The following is a 15,383-nucleotide window of genomic DNA, read 5'->3' as shown; positions in this document are numbered from 1 at the left end:
GGAGATTTTGTTTCCAGACATAACCAGATGTATGAAATCACCAGATTTAAATCTGTTACCCTTCTTGCTATAGGCATTTTTTTGACAGCAACTGACTTCTTGGTTTATGCATTTTTACTTATTTAACTTCCTTTTCTTCTCCCCTCCCCTCCCCCTTTATCTAACAGATTTTTTAATATTTGAAAACTGAAAACAGTCTGAGAATGTAGTCATTACGGTTTCAACTCATGATGAAATTTGGTAAGCATCACCACTGCGAGCTAATGCAAACGTACACTTGCATCATCTGACAACCTAGAACACTTCCAAAGCCAGTGGAATGAATGTTTTTTCAGAACACCAGATGTCATTTTCATTGGAAAACGTACTTAAGTCTCAATCACCATTTAAATCCTGCAAAGGAGAACCAGTGACTCTCCATCCCATCACTGACTTCAATGGCATTGAAGCCTGTCTGAACACCTTAGCTTCAGAATCAGGACTTTAATTTAGTTACACTGCTAAATGGTAGACGTAGAAATGCAAGAAATATTTACACAACAGCATTGTGAGCACTCTTAAATTCACAGCAACTGTGAAGCTACAAAACCAGAAGGAAGTCTGAGAGGGCCCCTCTCCTGAAAAGCCCCATTTCTGCACAGATGACCCTACCTCAGGCAGATCTGCGAGGTCGAAGAGGCAGACCTCAGGAGAAGTATCCAGGATAAATTACTGCAGAGGGATTAATCTCCACACAGCTGAAATCTATAATGCAGGTTTTGCGAGATGGGAGTACAGCCCACCTTCTTTTCCAAAATGTCGTATCAGGCAAGATTTACATACAGATAAAAGCTGACTTTATTATTTTTCCCCCCCTAACAAAAGAATTGCAATCATAATCAAAATTTACAGATTTTAAAAATACTTGTGGACGTGATATAATCTCAAATAATTCTTTTACCGGAATCTCTGGAAATAATTTCCTATCAAAACAAATGTAAAACTCATTGACGTGACAAAATGCTTGGTATCAAAAAAATTAATATAGGTTGAAATAGACCTTTCTGGCAGGACTCTCCGCTTCTTCACAAACTACTGAGGTAAAAGGTTCCTGAAATTCCAAAGCCCCCTGCCAGCACGCTCCCACACGAGAGTCGCCTTGCTCGCACAGTCTGAAGGATTTTTATTGAGTCTGACATTCCTGTCAGGGCTTTGTAGGGGTAACCTGTCAGCAAGGAGCACCTGCCAAGTCCGTCTTTTCAGTCCAACTGCTGGGATCATAATTGACTGTCACACTGTTTTATTTCCTTCCCTCACAAACTCTGGTGAAATATCGCTTCGGCAGTTCAAGGTTTTCCACAGTATTAAAAAATAATAATAATAATCTACTCCAATAGCACTACCAGAAAAATAATAATTGCAGCATCTTCCCAGATATCAAATTTCACTCAGAAATTCTATCAGTGGGGCATTTTGTCCAGCAGAATAGATACTGCCATGCCAGGTAGAAAAAGCAGGCTCTTCCACACAGATATGCCCTGCTGAAATATTAATTCAGTCAGAATATTGTCGTTTCTGAAGATAGCAGAGCGGGCCCTTATGTTAGCTTTGAACTTTTTTTCCCTTGAATGCTACTGGGGCTTCAAAACCCAAACTTTACTAAATATACTAGGTTTACAGAGACATGTATGTTTACATAATCAGCACAATATCACTATTTTTTCCCCACAGCAGTTTTCCCTCTCCCCCTCAAAATCACAACACCTTTTACATCACGTACTTATTTCTGCTTACAAGCATGACTCCTGTTTTGAGCTGCCTAACTGTCATCCACAATTACTAATTGATTCCTCTATGTACATGCATTCACAACAAAAGAGGTATGTCATAAATCAAAAAGGCATAGCAAGCATACCTAGGCCTAAGCGATCATTATTAAAACACTGGGCCATATTAACTTCTGGCACATACATGGTACAACTTCAATGCATATTATTAATTCAGACCACTACAGATACTACAGGCTTGGATGTTATTAAATAGTCTAGGAGAGATATACAGGATGCCAATCTTGTACGTTATCAGTTAAATATTTTGGCTATTCATTAAAAACAAACAAACAAACAAAAAAACCACCAACAACCAAACCAGTGCTAAGATAAGAAACATCCCCCATAACAGGGAATTTTCCTGCCTGTGTCATCAGAAAAACTCTTAAAGATAATCCTAAATCCTTCCCTCCATCAGCACCCTACAATTAGATGCTGTTGTATTCTATATGCACCTGTATGAGCTATTACCCACTATATTGTTTCACATCTTCCCTGTTTCCTCAAGAGCAAAATTCAAGTACTACAGAAGGGAAATCTCCAGAGGAAACCTGGGAAAGTCTGGGAAATTCAGAGACTGGGTAGAATATTTAGCTTTACGGTCACCTCCAGGCCAAAATGGTGTTTTGCCAACTGTCAATTCACTGATTAAGTGCGGTTCATGTCTTTTGGTTTTTAAGACATTAGAAAAGCATAGAAAAATAAAAGAACTCCTAGTATTCCTTGAAGTGGCCTCCAACTTCTAAGCAAGCTTCCTAAAAAGAGAAGATGAGCTTTGTGAAAACAGGAAACAGTGCTCAGCTGTCAGCAAGTGACTTTGAAACAAATGGGCTACAGACTGCTGAAGAAACATCCTAATCCTCCACAGTCATGCAACCAGCCTCTTCCATTTGCCTAAATTTCTTATTATTGCAGCCTCCTGAAGTTACTGAAGTAGGCCCAGAAAAATGAAACACAATGAAAGGAGAGAAAAGGAAGAAAGGAGCCAGTTTGAGACAACTTTGGAATCAACAGGCTTTCTTCCAGAGGGCTTTCCCCAAGCACATCTCCAAATCCTTAGGTACCCAGGTGGTGATCCATCGTCCATTTCCATCTGCCTGCAACTAATCCCAGACACACGTCCATGAAAGATGGATGTTAGACCTTGCTTTCATCTGGCCCTGGCACCACCTAGCTAAAACAGGAAGGATGCTAACATCAAGAGTTCTCCTATTCTGTTAACACAGACATTGCCTTAAAAAAAAAAAACCCAAACACACACCTGATGCGCAGTAAATTTCCCATTTCCTTTCTTTCTGTTTTCCTCAGCATTTCTCCTCTGCACATTCCTAGAAGTTAATCAAGTTGAAAACTGTAATGAATCATGTCTACCAGGGAAGCAAGTACAGTTTAAGTTGGAAGTATTACAGACCTAGAAGTAACTAAGTAGACTGGATTTCATTTCATTATAACAATATTTAGGTATAAGAGGTTCACTTTCATCTGGAATAAGTTTCATTTATAAGTTTTAATTACAACTATGTTCCCCTTATATTTCATTTAAAGTAAAAAAAAAAAAAAAAAATAGAAAAGAAAATAAAAGACCTTCAATCGTTATAGTCCTAACCCCACAGGCAGTTGTAGCCTGCTTGGGCCCATTTAGTGTCGGTAAGCTGACCTTTTTCCATCCCCAACGCCATATCGGGACTTGAAGTGGTCACCACATATGCCCACTTCTGATCCCTCTAATCCTGGTACCTGTTTCAAATGGGTTTCTGGCAGGAATCCAGACAGAGGCTCAAATTCATGTCTTTGGCTGAAGCATCTTGCTGCAGGTCAGCTTTGCCACAGCACTCCCAAGCACTGCAGAACAGGCTTACCTACATTAACAGACTTGATTAGTCCCTCTAAACCCTGTACATTCATCCATGCACTTGAATGACTTCAAGAAAAGGGTTTACATATCCAGTCCTGCTTCCACTGATGCCAACAAAAGTCTCCACTGACTTCAAACGTCTGAATTATAATACAGGCTGGCAAAGTTACAAATTATTGGGGTTTTTTAAACAAAAAGGAAGAAACACAGATTTAGAACACATTGTGATAAAGGATTCCCAAGCACAAATACAGGCTGGGTGATGAGTGGATTGAGAGCAGCCCTGCGGAGAAGTACTTGGGGGTGTTGGTTGATGAGAAGCTCAACATGACCCGGCAATATCCACTCACAGCCCAGAAAGCCAACCATATCCTGGGCTGCAACAAAAGAAGCGTGACCAGCAGGTCGAGGGAGGTGATTCTCCCCCTCTACTCAGCTCTCATGAGACCCTACCTGGAGTACTGCATTCAGCTCTGGGGCCCCCAACATAAGAAGGACATGGGCCTGTTGGAGCGAGTCCAGAGGAGGGCCACAAAGACGATCAGAGGGCTGGAGCACCTCTCCTGTGAAGACAGGCTGAGAGAGTTGGGGTTGTTCAGCCTAGAGAAGAGAAGGCAGGGAGTGTAGTGATAGGATGCAGGGCAATGGTTTAAAACTGAAAGAGGGCAGATTTAGATTAGTTCTAAGGAAGAAGTTCTTCACTGTGAGGGTGGTGAGGCACTGGGACAGGTTGCCCAGAGAGGTTGTGGATGCCCCATCCCTGGAAGTGTTCAAGGCCAGGTTGGATGGGGCTTTGAGCAACCTGGTCTAGTGGAAGGTGTCCCTGCCCATGGCAGGGGGGTTGGAACTAGATGATCTTTGAGGTCCCTTCCAACCCAAGCCATTCTATGATTCTTGCTAGACAAGAAGCGTTAACGAGTTTGTTTTAAAATTAAAGGCATTGCAGACATTTATCATATATACACACAACCCATGGGTAATGCTATTTGTTAAAATTGCTATTCCAAAGCAAATTACAAGCTTTACTGTACTATTAAATTGTTTCAAAACTTTACTTTTTCACCACTCCTTGCTAGGCCTAAAATAGAAAGTTGGCACTGGACATGCAGCTTTTTTCCCAGACAATATTTCTATTTGGATACCAAATTCCAAAACTTTAAAGAATTCAGGCAGCAGTCACAAAAGTTTTGAATGCCTCAACTCTCTATCACATCCAAACACAGCTCAGGTATTACAGGGAATCAGCTGATGTTCCCCAATCCAGGGACAACCGGTGCCAACATAAGCCTCCTTGCCTAACTGAGCCAGCTGCTAGAATCAGGTCCCTCACAAGTGTGGCACGGGAAACTCCATTTCTTCCATGTGTTCTTTGTTCAATTGCTTTTGCCTTTGCCTGAGTAATACTAGGGTGACAGTACCTCCTCCATCTCTACTACTGGTAATTTACCCTGTGCAAGGTGGTTTTCTGCTGAGAACCTTGATCCTACCTAATGCCACTTTGCTCTGTCCCTGCAGGGCCCAGCCCGTAGGTTTCATTGTGCGGCTGCAATACACTGACCTCCTTCATGACAGAGGCTGCCGACTACACCAGGGAATTTGCATAGGTACAAAAATGCGACGGTATGTTCAAGTGTACAGTGTAATATGTGAAGTGTACAGTATAAATATGTGCTAAAATATTCCAGAAAGACAGACAGCTTGGTTTAAAAACAGAAGATTTATCACAGTCCCTGTTAGAAGCAGAGGTGGCACAGTACAGAAGAGAACCTGCTATTCTTCACAGCTTCATTTAGAGGCCTGAGGGCCTCAAAAGTTAAGACTGCAAATATTTTAATACCTAAAGTGGAAACAGTACATCTTTCAGAGGTTCTGAGCATTTTAAGTTGTGGCTTAGGAATGTGTCTGTTCTCCCTCCCAGCATACAGGATAACATACCTCCCCAGAAAAGCATCATCATATTGTAGTTTCAGGGCATTGGTACCGAAGTCCCTTCACTTTGTCACTTCTACCCTCACTCTGAAAAAGGTTAGCATTATTCATCTCCGAACTTGTTTTGGCCTCCAGAAGTCAAATGCAAGGTACTGATTTTGTCCCTTGTCTTTCTTTTTTTTCCCTTTGAAAATGGCATTTGTCAGTGTCTTCAACATCAGTCTACAACATTTCCCATCTTACATTACAAAGATTGGAAGTTAAAGGGGAAAATGCTTTGCTTCTGAAAAGCAAGAAAAGGAACAAATATGTCTCTTGACCAAAAATCCTAAAAATCCTACTTATATAAACAATGTCCCATTTCCAAAGCACAGAGATTTCTTAAGTTCAGCAAACAGACTGTCTGTGCCGCATTTACACAGAGCCACGTTCATTCATCACTTTCAAGTCTAATTACCAAGCCATTTCCCTCTTGGCAACCTCTAATGGCCAGAAGAATTAGGTTTTACATGGTCAGGATACCAAGGGATAACAAATACCCATAACTCTTTGCAGCTGTGCAATTTGTAAAGCCTCTCAAGCTTTGTCCAGGCAAGGGATTACTGTGAGGCAAACTTTCCTCCTCATGCACTGCTGTATCTGGACCAGTCCTGTGGGTCTTGCTTCAGTGCAGTCTCTCCTACAAAAAGTCATAACAACATCTTTCAAAAGTAAGGAGAAGGAAGAAAAAGTCATAACCCGCTTGTGGAAGGCAAATGCTAATTAGAACCACAAAGCAGTGGAAAAGGCTCCGTGCATCAAATAGTTCACTTCTCCCGGTGCACGACCGTTCCTTGCTGCACGTTAATTTGTGAAACGTCAGTTTTGTTTGAAAGATGTCAAGTGGTACGTTGCTGGAGCTCCTCCCATGTGACTAACTTACAGTGAAGAATTCTCTGCCAAAAGCCTTTCTGATTTGCAGAAGTTCTTCCTATCTCACTCATCATGACACCTCTAACTTTCTACCATCATTTCTTCCACATGTTTATCATCTATCTTTTAGAATCAATTACAGTGAATGCCTCCCTTTTTCTTTATAGTCAGTCCATTCAGCTCCTAATTTTTTATTTTCCATTGTCTCTAAACTTCCTCTAACATCTCAACATAAACCAGAGAGGGAAAAAATCTTCCAAAAGCACTAGAAGCACAGTGTAGCAGAACAAAATGCAGAAGTGAATACAGCTCAAATTATCTGTCTTCACCACCACACTGGAAACTCATGTCCATTCAGAAACACCCTTTCATCTTCTTGCATCAAGGAATTCCAGACTTCTCCATCAAGGAAACGCTCCTTACACAGAACTATTTTTCTTCAGAGGTGCAGGATTTTATTTTTGTAAATTCTCTTTGAGGCTGATATGTATCCAGCCCACATTTTTAATTCTTTGATTAATACGTATTAGTTTACTGCCTACATGCAAAACTGGGAGGGGGGTGTGGACAGACAAGAAGAAAAACCCAGGAGCTTATTTCATATAGATAAAACATATGGAACTTCTAAGCAGGCTGGAAAAGCAATAATTTTTTCAGAAATAATACATTTTGACACTGAAAAATGTCAATTAATATAAATTTTGCTGATTTCGAAGTATTACGTCTTGCAACTAATAAATGCACACAAATACATTTTGTAAAACAAAACTGCTATACAAGACAGTTACATTAGGTAGAGTGTTAGATGTATTACAATTATGGAGTTATGGCTTGGGAATGTATAATAAGTAAAGCACTGTGGCATATCTGAATGCAGCTACAGTGTTTGCCATGGAGTAATGGCTTGTGCAGTGACAGAGACTCCACTACATGATGCAAAGGAGACATTATATTGAATTGTGCAAACAAGAAAATTCCTTAGCTTTCTTGATCTACCTGTATTATAATTAATTACAAAGTCTATTAGTTTGTATGTGCCTGCTGATGAGAAGGGATTGTTCTGTGATCTCTACAGAAGGTTGGGAGCAAAACGTTTGTGTTTTAAAGCCACAAGCTTTAGTCAAATCTAAACAAGTAATAATGGGTTAATGAATACTTGGCAAAGTGCTTTGAAGAGCAAAAGCATTAAGCAATTACTCAATGTTATTTCACATCTGTATTTCAGACCTGAACTACGCGTAAAACTACTCTCACAACTTAAGAGCTTAGGCTTCTCTGTATCTCTGGACACATCCTGTTAGGATCAGGAGAGGAGATTTGGGAACGAGCACATTCTGCACAAAGCACACAGCCCACAGAATCCTAACAAGGATTTAACCTGAGAGGAAAAACTTTTACAAAGCTGTATCACAGAGTGTTTTTCACTGCCAAGGCAGAGAAAACTAATTCACCCAACAGAGGGAACTGGGAGACAATATAAACAGGTGTTTCCTTGAAAAGTTCAGTATGGTTAGTAATAGTACAGGAAATGGATCTCCAGAGGCCACAAATCGTTAGCATCTCTAATGCATTTGCAAATTCCTACTGTGCAAAGTCAGCCTGTAAAAAAAGGCCATTTCTAATAAGTGCCTTGTCTGGTTTCCTACACCATTTAATTTCAGATGAATTTTATGAGAACTCTGCTACATATTTTACCTCCCATCTGGTTCAGATTTGACAATGAAATATTTGTGTGTCCCACCCTGTTCTTTTTAAAGCTCCAAAACCAGATGTCTCCAGCACAACATGACTGCAGCAGGTCATACCACATTCTTCAGCAAGCTGTGCCAGGCCTACTACCCCCCACAGACAGTCCCAGGTAAGGTAAAGTTGGGTTGCTTACTCCCTAAAAGAATAGAGCAAACAAACAAACAAACTCAACGCCTCTAGGGCACTGTGTGAAAAGGCTGATTAAAATGTACTATGGCTTATTGTTCCAAAAGGTTTTATCTTATGAAGTGGTGTTTCTGAAAGCTAAACACATGAAGAATTGCAGCAGGGGAAGATATTCTTCCCCCCCCCCGCCATTGGCTTGATTCCAGCACACATTTTTGCAACTTCTCTATTGTGATAAGCAGGCAGGTGTTTCAGTGTGTACCACAGGGTGGTTAACATTTCTAGGCTGTTTACAAATTTCACATTTACAGATGTTGCACGTGAGAAGGATGCTGATGAAGATGTCTTCTATCAGATTTTGCATTTTCAACATAAAACATGTTCATTTCTTAACAGTTTCACAGGGCAGCTCTATGCTGCATGTGATGCCACCTCCTATAACATAAACAATTTATTTGTGTCACTGAAATGTCAGAATGACAGATACAAATCGCCCTTTTGCAATACAAAGGAATCTGATTTTATAGATGCCAAGGTAGCTTCTTTTCCAGAAAAATGATGAAGTTGTGATGCGCCTTTAAACTGGACAAATACTTTCTACGTGCACATATTTGATAGTTTTTCATGCAGAACAAAACAGAAAAAAAGTACTTGCTCACAACAAGTTGTAGTATTTTATAAGAAGGTATCCCCCAAGAAAGACCACTTACAGAGCCTGTCAAATCTTAAATGCTACAGTAGCAACTAAAACCTGCTATAATCCTTCAGACAAGAGCTAAACATCTCTTGGAATCACAAAGCAGAATATTAAAGAAAACATTGTTAGCTGCTTGCACAATAATCCCTTTTTAGCATCACACATGAAAGGACGTAAGTGTTCCCAAATCTTTTCATGAAGTTTTCTCCAGTCTGGTGAAATGTTTAAATGTAAGTGTAAATTGAGACATATGAGTAGCTTCCTTGGAAATTTGTGTTATATAGCATATGATCATATTGTTTGCTTGATGAAGACGCTGTATTAGGCCAGTGCAACAAGCCTGGGAAAAGAAAGGAGTTAGTTACTGGAAATAAATGCAAGCTAAAACCACAGAAAAGAGCTAAAGGGCATGAGAACCAGTAGAATCATTCCTGCTAATGAGATGAGAAAGGAGGAAGAACTCCACCAGCTTACCTGTTTATGCCAAGTTAAATGCACAAGTCACAAATGCTATCCTTCTGCATGTGGAATGAATATATTTAATAAAATAATTCTAGAAAGGTAATACAGTTGTGATTGCACAATGTAAGAGTAATTTATCAGAAAATAATGTCTGTGATTTTTGTAACAGGATTACTTACCTTCCCCTTTCAACTGCCAAAGCATCTATTTCATCAAAGAAAAGAACTGAAGGAGACACAGCTCTGGCTTTCCTAAAGATCTAGAAAAACAACAATTAAACACTCAGTTTTAAGGGATGGAAAATTTTTACAGAATGCTATCACCCCCTGCACACCTCAAAATCTACAGAGCATCACAGAACAGACATAAGCCCTGTCTTTTTTTTTTTAAAAAAAAAAAACAAAAAAACAGACCTCTTAGAAATTATTCATAATACTGCGCGATACAGGCTTTTTGACATGCATCACTAGGCCGATGCAGGAAAAAGTTAAACAACACAAAATATACCTTCTGCTTTTTTTTTTTCCTTTTCTTTTTTAAACTTAAACCAGAAGGGGATTTTTTGGAAAGTTTAAAGGTAACCTTATAAGCAGAAAAGAATTTGAATGCCAAGAAAGCTTGATGCGTAACATTATGTATAGCTTGCCCTTTCTCACCTCTCTCACTGCTCGTTCAGACTCACCAACGTATTTATTCATCAACTCAGGTCCCTGCAAAATTAAAAAAAAAAAGTTTAATAAGCACATTACATTTACATACAAAATGACTGAGACAATCTGCCAGTGCTACGTTACTGATGCTCTGCTACAAGGAATTTTGATAATTTGCCACTTGCAAGTCTTATTTGCGCATTTTTAGATTTACCTTCTACCTGTACCAAGTCTTCCTCCATTTGTTACAGCACTATGGATGCATGCAACTATGCATGTAGTTTAGTCCTCTCATCATAATACTTTCCTAGTACTTTCATGAGAAATGGAATTAACCAAAAAAAATAAACACTTTGGGGTTCTTAAAAGTTGTTGGCTCAACAACAGCAACAAGGGGGCTGCAAATCAGCCAAAAAGATGAATTACACTTGCACTGTCAACACGCATCCTGTCCAGCCAAGCATCAAAACAGTGACTTAAACCAATGTCTAACAGCACTTCTTTGAACTTGACAGTTTGCACGTCCAGAAAGAAGCTGCCATAGCAGCACACCTGAAACCCATCCATGATGCACTCCATCCCCAGTGAGAAAGCTGTTCAGTGTCATAGCTCATTCGCATTCCTTCTCCTCTCTGCTGAGAATGCCAAGCACGATTATTAGTGCCAGCTGCTGCAGTGCCTGTTTATACTCACAGCCCTGTCCACTAGGAACAGACCGGAGACCACAGGGTCAACGTTCAAGTCTTGAACAAGTACTTACAATTATAAAAAGTAAAACAATGGAGAACTCTCAGAGTATTTTCTGTTCTGCTATATCCTGTAGAATAGGCTTCTTAAATAATGCTTCCTAATGGGACTAAGATTCTCATGGGATTGGCAATGACTCATGGACTTCAGCCTGGTTTGCATCAACATTGACCTGCAGCTACAGCCAACGATGATTCTCCTCTGCCCTGAGCAAAAGAGCCAGTGGCTTCAATCTATTTTCCGGGGAAGAGGCGTCCTCATGATTTCACCAGCAGAAACAACATCCTTCTTCACAGTCAGAAAACTGAACAACCTTCCTATGCTTCATAGCTTGTGAGTACCTCCAGGTAACACTTGGCTCAGAGCAGTAAGGCAGCTTTAAACAGCAGGTATGTTAGAATTAAGAATTTGTGGCAGACACACATTTATACATTGGCAGTGACAGAGCTTCTGTTACAACCCCTCTTTGAAAAGGACCGTCTGGACTTTGTACCCAGATGGGTAGAATACAGATTCACTACTCTAAAAATGCAGCACACTGTTTGCTGCAGTCTCCCCTCTCCACACTCACTTCCACTCTTCGCAATAACAGTGCACTGACTTTATCTTGACACTGGCACCATCGGAAAGTACCTGCGCATACTTATGGGAAAGAAACATACACTCTAAAAAGAAAAGCAGAAGTTATCTGATATCAGCAAAACATCCAGGCTATGCCACTGTTTTTATTTATTTATTTTCAAAGAGTTGTCTATTATCCAAATGACCAGGTGAGATACTGCAGTAGCCAAGCCTAGTGTACCACACACGTAAAAGCAATCGTATAAGGGTTGGAAGAAGAGCACTGCATGCCTTGTGCATAGGAAATGTGATACAATTAGCGTTGCTTCCTTTCATCAACATCCACCCTTAAAGCAACTGCTACAGTAGCTTAAACTGAAGTGTCACCTGCAGGCTTTCAACAACTTCAGAATTCGAGTCTGTTGGATACTTGTGTGGAAACAGAATTATTCAGGCACGTAATTGAAGAACACAGGAAAGAAAGAGAAGGAAAAAACAAGGTAAGAGAAAAAAACACAAAGCTTTTTCCTACTGTTCACTGTAGACACCGAACATGAGGAGCGTGCAGCAGTTTGTGCAGAACAGGCTTGCAGCTCAAAGAGACACAACCCAGCTGCTCCGGGCCCTTGCCATTCATCACATTCAGTGCAGATGAGGAATCCGATAGCATGGGCCTAACAAATCCTTAAGGAACGAAAGCGCTGGCTTCTCTTTTTGTCTAGCTTTCTGTTAAACTGAGCTGATACACTAAGAAACCTCTGCAGATTCTACCCATAGTTATAGATTTCTTTTACTAACTTTTTCTTGGACCCTGTGGACCTTCTCTTTCACGCCCTTATTCTCATAAGTAATCTTCATTCACATCAGTATTCTCATGGAAACCAACATCATACACATCAGTGCCAATAGTGTACTACTCTACTATGACACAACATCAAATAGCCTGACATTTTCTTTTCTTTTGTCTGAGCAAAAAAATACTTAAAACCAAAACTACTCTCTTTGAGCTTTAAGGTACAATATAATTTCAGATGCTTGGAGTTTTATTTTTAATTAAGCATTAATATATGATCAAGGCAACATCAAAGCAATAAATACTGTTTAAAACGTTTCCAAAGAGAATTATTCTGAATGCATGGTTTCTGCTGTAAGCTTTGACATGAAGTTCTTCTCCATTTTTCTCTTCATTAAGCAGCAACTCCAGGTGAAAGACCACTATGTATTAATGACCTGTGCCTCTTCAGGGAGAATTTTCATGAAAATTGATTTGAAGGTCTCCTAGTTCACCACTCACGAGCGATACCAAAACCGCCGTTGAGAACCATGGTTTTTATTGCAAGCGGCTTAGAACTCTTATTATACATGGCAATAAAGGAAAAGACTCCAAAGTAAGAGAAAGCACACACAGGAGGAATTGGTATACATTTCATCTCATGCAAACACTTAAAACCACAACACAAAAACTAGAAATGTTCGAAGAAGCTGGATGTAGAAACTGAACTGGGTCAGCTCTGGTCACACCCGAGCTGAACCTCTGCCTTACCCTGTCTGCAAATGGGCCGACCTTTAGCTGAGCTTGATGGCAGTTCTTTCAAAAGACAGATCTGTATGACAAGCAGTCTATAGGCCGCCACAAAGTCACCTGCTGACACGGTTTCTAATTTTCACAAAGCTCACCTTCTCTTTTTAGGAAGGTTGCTTTGAAGTTGGAGGCCGCTCAAGAAATACCAGGAGGGGTTTTTTTATTTTTCAATGCTTTTCTACTGCTTTAAAAATCAAACTACATGAGCCCAACTTAGTCAGCAAGTCAACATTTGTTGAAACATCATTTTTGGCCCAGAGGTGAGCCTAATGATTCCTTTAAAAGCTGTTTATAGCTGTTGATATACTGACCAAGAGGTGGTAGTAACAAATGGTCCAGTTTAATGATGCATACTTCTGTGCTCTTCTGCAACAAGCCATCTTCCATACGAAGGGACGTGAAGAAATAAAACCTGTTCCTTCTGGTCATTTGCACAGTGACTCCAAAACCAGCAAAAGATTTGGAGCAGGAAATTGGCAGAAGTAGTTGTAGCTTAGCCATGCATATAAGCATACCATTTGTGAGGTATAGTCCAGACTAATAGTATAAAATCTGCCAATTCAGGCCCACTGTATACTCATGAGTTTTGTTTATTCAACCTCAAAGTAGAGATAGTTTCCGGGTATGCTCTGTTTAAAGACTATCCCATCCTCATTTACAAGATACGTTCCCCTTGTATCACGAAATCTGCCACTTGTTTATGATCTGGATTAGGTGTTGATTTTTTTTTTTAAATAAAAAAAGCAAGAAAAAAAGAAAATCCCTTACATTTAAAATACGATCAGAATAAGCTCTTGAAAGATTAACTGCACAAAAGATAAAACCCCTGTATACAGGCTGCAACATGAGATAAGCTTGTGTACACCTGGTTATGACAGAAGTTCTCAAAGTGTTTTTAAACTGCAAGAGGAACATCTGGTATCCCTGAAGTTGAAGAGTATCAGTAATTTTTCTAAGCAGTGCTTAAAACCACTTGCAGATTTTTTTTTCCCCACCTGAAAATACTGAGGTAGTAACATTCAACTGATAGGAAATTTAGTCAGTAACTTCCCTCTATAAATAATTTTTTTTACTGTTTTGACAATCAGGCAAGATATGCATTTATGCTTGTAGAGCCAGATGGACATGGCTCCAGATTTCTCCAGCATACAGCTCTGTCTACTCTCTTCAAAAATACTGCCATAACCTCACATGCCGGTTCTAGGCTCTAACACAGACACACTAAACTATGTTAGCCATAGAGTACAATTCATATATTTTAAAAATCCAATTAATTAGAGAATTTATATCACATCCTACAGATTATTACTCTACAATAGATAACGCACAATTCCCTCTTTGCCATGGTCAAAGGAGAAATGATCAAACATACATTAAAATATCATTCATAATGAATATTTACTTTCAAATGAAGTATCTAGAAACTGAGCTCTCTACTGTAAATGTCAAAAAAAAAAAAAAAAAAAGACAGAGGGTGCCAAAATTAGTTTTCAACTGTTCACAATGCTCATTGCCCACACTCAGACATCTGCATCCGAGTTAGACATTCACACTAAGTGATTTGGACAGACAGACGTCTACCTCCCAGATGCAATGCACCTCACTGATGTGCTAACTTCTCATCAAACTGCAGGAGGAGCATAGATAGACAGCCAGCTCAGAGGAGCGAAGCTTGGTGATTTCTTTCCAGCTCCATGACAATGCAGGTGAGACGATCTACTATAACAACATTAACTGATTTGGAAGAGACTCAGTAATTAGTTACATAGTCTTTTGATACTGTAATCTCAAAAGCAAAATGCTATCCCATCCCTACCACAGTCAAACCAAAGCAACACATGACTCAGGCCGGCTGCAGGAAAGAGAGTTAACAAGATAAACAGTGAGACTTCCTTTATTTTAACAGTAAAGCTATTTCTAACGCAAAGGTTGTACATGTGTGATTTGGTAATTGGTTACGCTACATAGAAAAATATTTGCTCAGAAAACGCATTATATTTACTTGTTAAGAATAAAGCCTACTTCTTCTCTTTCAATGCTGTTTAATGATTTAATCTGCAGCACTCCCAACTTCTCAGCACAAGTAAACTCCAGGCTGAGCGCCATGCACCATTTTAATCACTTCCTCTCCCTCTGCCCTGCATTCCAGAGGACCTTAAAAACTTGTTGACACCTGTCTAGTGTTTTAAAAACTTCAATTTCAACAGGTGCTTATGGGTTCCAAAGTGTCTAAGGGAGTAGGCTGGCAAAAAATTGTCATCCTCAATCCTTGCAGTGAAGTTGCTAAAAGCAGCGTAATTAAACT

General features: G+C 39.8%; 1 protein-coding gene across 3 annotated transcripts in view; it reads right to left on the bottom strand.

The window, feature by feature from the left end:
* SPATA5 (spermatogenesis associated 5) overlaps positions 1-15,383 on the bottom strand; it is a 229,961-nt gene that overhangs the window by 171,709 nt on the left and 42,869 nt on the right. For all 3 annotated transcript variants that reach the window (XM_052814826.1, XM_052814817.1, XM_052814808.1), the window contains exons 12-13: positions 10,195-10,248; positions 9,718-9,797 (exon numbers count right to left, since the gene is read on the bottom strand). In XM_052814826.1, coding sequence (XP_052670786.1) covers positions 9,718-9,797; positions 10,195-10,248 — 134 coding nt within the window. The remainder of the gene's footprint in view (positions 1-9,717; positions 9,798-10,194; positions 10,249-15,383) is intronic.

This window comes from Harpia harpyja, chromosome 2, assembly GCF_026419915.1.
Source record: "Harpia harpyja isolate bHarHar1 chromosome 2, bHarHar1 primary haplotype, whole genome shotgun sequence".
In the NCBI taxonomy this organism is placed as follows: Eukaryota; Metazoa; Chordata; class Aves; order Accipitriformes; family Accipitridae; genus Harpia; species Harpia harpyja.
This window is presented reverse-complemented; position numbering and strand designations above follow the sequence as displayed.